This window comes from Octodon degus, unplaced genomic scaffold (assembly GCF_000260255.1).
Source record: "Octodon degus isolate 3935 unplaced genomic scaffold, OctDeg1.0 scaffold00146, whole genome shotgun sequence".
In the NCBI taxonomy this organism is placed as follows: domain Eukaryota; kingdom Metazoa; phylum Chordata; class Mammalia; order Rodentia; family Octodontidae; genus Octodon; species Octodon degus.
This window is the reverse complement of record NW_004524722.1, coordinates 706,538-710,941: the sequence shown is the minus strand read 5'-3', so window position 1 is coordinate 710,941 and position 4,404 is coordinate 706,538. Positions and strand designations below refer to the sequence as shown.

Here is a 4,404-nt window from a genome sequence, read left to right as displayed (position 1 = left end):
GTCAATTAAGACTCAGGACATATGAGAACTTGTACTGTAACGTCATGTAACTCAGTAGTGTCCCAAATTTTCTGATCAAGGAGATTATGGAGCCATATAGGAAAGTGATCAATGATGCAAAGTGTGCCTAAGGAGAGTCACATGGAGAGAAAACACTCTCTCAGGCTTTCAGAGACAGCACATTGGCCAAGCAATGGCTGTGATTCATCCACATGGCTGACACTGACAAAGGATCTACAATCTGAGGTACAGGGTCTCAGGATAAATCCTAAGGGGATTTGACAGATCTTATCAGATCCAAGAGCTACAATTCTTGTTATGTAGGTCTTGCTTTATCTTGGTCTTAACCATCCAGCTGAAAAGCATAAAAACCAAGTACAAGAAATAAAGCCATGTTGTTATGTTGAGCTGTAGGGCACTTAGGTCAACAACTTCTGGTATTGACAGTCAAGTGGAAGACCCAATACTATTATGGACTACTAGACTCTTTTAAAATATTTTGCTGGGTTAACACACCTATAATATTGAAATGATGGAACTAAACATAAAAAGGGGATATAGATGAATGACCATTTTGTATCTGTGTACTTAAAATGCTTAGAATAGATATATAGGTACATTCTCTTAATTCAAAGAATACAGCGATTTGTTCTAATAGTGTTTGTAAATAGGATATCATTTCTGCATCTTGTACAACAACTAGGAAGGCATTATGCAATGTGATGATTATTGGACCTGTCCTACCTATTTGATTTCAAATTGTCTCATTGCTATTTCTCAATAAAACTATGGAAGAAAAATTTAAAAAATAAAGTTTTGCAAATTAAAACAACAGAGTGATGAGAATTCTGTTCCTGTAGAAGTTTCATTATACTGATTAATTCCAAATACTAAGCTTTAGGGCGTGGCCCTGCTCTCCTGCCCGGGCTTGGCTCTTCCCCAGAATCTTATGCCCTGCATAACAAATATGGACTTCTGATAAAGAAGAAGAGTTGGACAAAGTGGATACTCTACACCATGCTTAGGAGAAGCTCCTGGCATGGGCCATTGAGGTCCAGAATGAGTTAGTCTCTCTGAAGCCCAGTTTCAGGAAGGAGTTTATTGGGACCATGAAGGTCGTCCTCTAAGCGTGTCGCCAGTTTTATCTGGATTACAATTTGGTTCTTGCTACACAGCTTAGAATCACAGTAATCCTCCTGTTTTAGCCTCCCCAGTGCTGGGATTACAGGTGTGCACCACCCCACCAGGCCCAGCTGCTTCTACATAAGCAGCAGCATCAAGCAGCAGTGTCACTGTCACCCCAGTTTCCTGGTCCTCAAGAGTGGCTCTTGAGTACATATCAATATGCCCAGCTAATTATATATATAATCTCCAGCTGACCTCATGCAAATGCGTAACTTATCTACTTGACAATAAATTCTACCTAGAATTCCATGTGGCTTGATAGAACTCTGTCAAAAGGAATCCAAAATTCTTTCACCTTTGACATTTATCAATGACATCTACTCTTCACCTGTTAGTTTGTAAGAAATTACAGGGGACCCACTTGCTCTAGCCCCACTCCTGTCCCTCAGACAGGAGCTTTCTTTCCCTCAATAAATATATTCTGGTCATAACCTCCATTTGTTGCTAAAATTCATTCTTTGGTCTTAGAGAACACAAACTCATCCAGGTCAGGTCAGGAGATGATTTTTTCCCTATGTCATTTGGAGGTTCCTTGTATCATCTGGAGGTCACTCACCCAAGATCAGTTTTTCTTCCTGTATCATTTTAGAGTTTCCCACCGAGATCACTGGATGGAGGTATGAGTTTGCTTTTCTTTCATATTCACTGCATGGTTTTACTCTATAAAAGTCCTTGGAAAAGACAACTTTCCAGAGAACCACCTGCTCGGGCCCTCCTCCTGTCCCTCTCTTGGACAGGAACTTTCTTTCCCTCAATAAATATATTATGCTCATAATAAAAAGAAATTACAGACTGGGTATATTTTTCCCCCTGTGTGAACATTCAACAGGCCCACTTAACACACACACACACACACACACACACACACACACAGTGAATGGATGGACATTTTCTATGTACTGGAAAATTATATACTTTATTAAAATTTAAAATGACAACATACTAGCAAACCACAATAATTAAAACCTTGTAGTGATGTGTGAAATGAAAGCATATTCTTCAGGGTTGCTTGGTCTGGCCATTATCTCTGTCTATAGCTTTCCCTGTGCTTATTTATACTGAACAATAAAGGTGCTGCTAACTCACCCAGGACAGCAGGAAACACTTGCAGGTTCTTCTCTGAATAAAGTTAGTAACCACTGGAGACAAAGCAGCACATGGTCATGGGGTATCGATCATGTACAAGGGCTCATTGAAATATAACACTCCAGCACTATGACAATTTTTTTCCTTAAATTTTGAAGTTAGGGACAAAAGTTTCATTGAGAGATGAACGAAAGTACAAGTCAGGACCCTAGAAATCCTGCCAGTTCCTAAGTTTGCCAATACCTAAGTTTGCCAAATACCTAAGTTTGCCAATTCCAAAGTTGGTGATGTTCAACTGCCTGCTTCAAGGCTCAGGGAGAGGGACCGAGAATAGGTGGATTTTCTTGAATGAATTTCTCCATGTCCCACCAAGGGCTCCTCAGCCCAGATTAGGGCAAGAGTCCTAGGGAGAGCAGCAGAGAAAGGTAAAAGCAGGAGGTGGCAGAGGACCCAGTAGCAGCAGGGAGAGCAGCAGTGAGGGAACTGCCAGGAGCACTGGCCGTGGCCCCTGATGTGCACTGACCATGGCCTGATGGTTCCAGCGCACGCACTGACGGCCTTAACTATAGGAACGCTACAGGCCAGCGTTGGGACAAGGCAGGGCAGCATGGGCTAATGGGTACTCATGGGCGGAAGGGCCATCTCTTGGGGACATGCGGTCCATCTAGAGAGTACTACTTAGAATTCCCATCCTCACCTCCACTCCTTTCTACTGAGAGGGAAGAGGTAGAAAGAGGGAGAGTGGCAAGCAGGGAGACCAGATGGTGCAGCGAGGGCAGTTCTTGGTCTTGGTGAGGGAGTCCTGGCATTGCACGGGCCTCCTCTAACAGTGCAGGGTGGAGCCCCGCTCTGCTGAAATCCAGCCCAGGAGCCTGCCTAAGAGGAGGAGGAGGAGGAGAAGGAGGAGGAGGAGGAAGAAGAAGAGGAGGAGGAGGAGGACAAGTAGGAGGAGAAGGACAGGTTCATGTCCTCATCTTCATCTTCATTGCTGGAGTCTGAGGAGATACCATCTTCTTCCTTGGGTTCCTTCCTGGTTTTCTCAGATCCGGGTGAGTGGGGCTGTCTGCTGGACACCGCACCTGGAGCATCTGTGCCTGGAGTCTGTGGCCCATTCTCCTTGCCTGGTTCTTCCTGCAGAGGCGTGGCTGGTGAGGGCGGCAGGTCTCTCCTGCTGAAACTGGGGTTTGGGTCTCCAGGCGAGGTCACGATCTTGCCCTTCCCAGAGCTTCTCTTTTTGTATGCGGCATACTCCTCAGGGGACAGACCCTTGAGCCAGAGGTCCAGGTCCACCCAGTAATGTCTTTGCAGCTCCTCCGCCTGCTGCCTATACTGTTCCCTCAAGGCCGGGGGCACGCGATGCCAGCGCCTGCCGATCTCCACCCTGCGCTCCTTGGGGGACAAGTCTTCCAACTCCTTCTTTGACCACCAGTCATCTTGAAACTTACTATATGCCGTCATGGGGGGCTTCGCAGGCTCTCCATGAAATTTCACATACTTGCCAAATGCATTGGTCTTGGATGGAGGCCTCACGCTTTGCACACTGTCTTGGGCATTTTTTGGAGCTTTGTTTGGGCTCCTCTTGCCCCCACCAGACTTTTTGGAGCTCTGGACCTGATCGGGGTGGTTTTGCCAGAATTGAGCCACTTTTTCTTCAAATTCCTCCCTGTCCTTCCAGTATTCCTCAGTGTATTTCTGCTTCACCTCCTGTGGGAGCTGCCTGTACTTCCCAGCCAGGATCTTGGCCAGCTCGTGGTTGTTCATCTGAGGGTACTTTTGGGAATATTGGAGCCTCTGCTCCTTGTAAAATCGGAAATAAGCCGTCAAGGGCCTTTTGGGGAAGTCGGGGTGCTTCTGGGATCCATTGTTTCCATTGCGACTGCTAATGAGTTTTCTGGCTTCCTGCACCACTTTTGCCAGCGGCTGGAACTTCCCTAATTCGGAACAAATCTCTGTCCACTTGAGTTTACACACATCCCCAGAGAAGCCTTGAAACGCTATTTTCTCCCAGTCTGGTTGTGACTCGTCCACTTCGGACCCTGGGTTATCACTGGACAGGAGGTTATTTTCAATACGCAGCAGTAACCTCCGGATGTCTTTCTTGGACCAGCGGCCTTGGCTAGGAGGCGGTTCCAT

General features: G+C 45.9%; 1 protein-coding gene across 1 annotated transcript; it reads right to left on the bottom strand.

Annotated features, from left to right (window-relative positions):
- Positions 1 to 2,562: 2,562 nt before the first annotated feature.
- On the bottom strand, positions 2,563 to 4,404 carry LOC101566896 (upstream-binding factor 1-like protein 1). Its single transcript, XM_004642054.1, has 2 exons — positions 3,230 to 4,404; positions 2,563 to 2,674 (listed from the first exon to the last, which is right to left on the bottom strand). The coding sequence occupies exons 1-2, from the start codon at positions 4,402 to 4,404 to the stop codon at positions 2,563 to 2,565; spliced, it is 1,287 nt and encodes a 428-aa protein (XP_004642111.1).

Bases quoted from the DNA above. Each gene is read 5' to 3' on its own strand.
- LOC101566896 (XM_004642054.1), bottom strand. From the start codon at position 4,404: ATGGAACCGCCTCCTAGCCAAGGCCGCTGGTCCAAGAAAGACATCCGG. The intron at 2,675-3,229 runs GTCCTTCTCCTC...TGCTCTCCCTAG, and splicing joins GAAGATGAGGACATGAACCT to GACTCTTGCCCTAATCTGGG.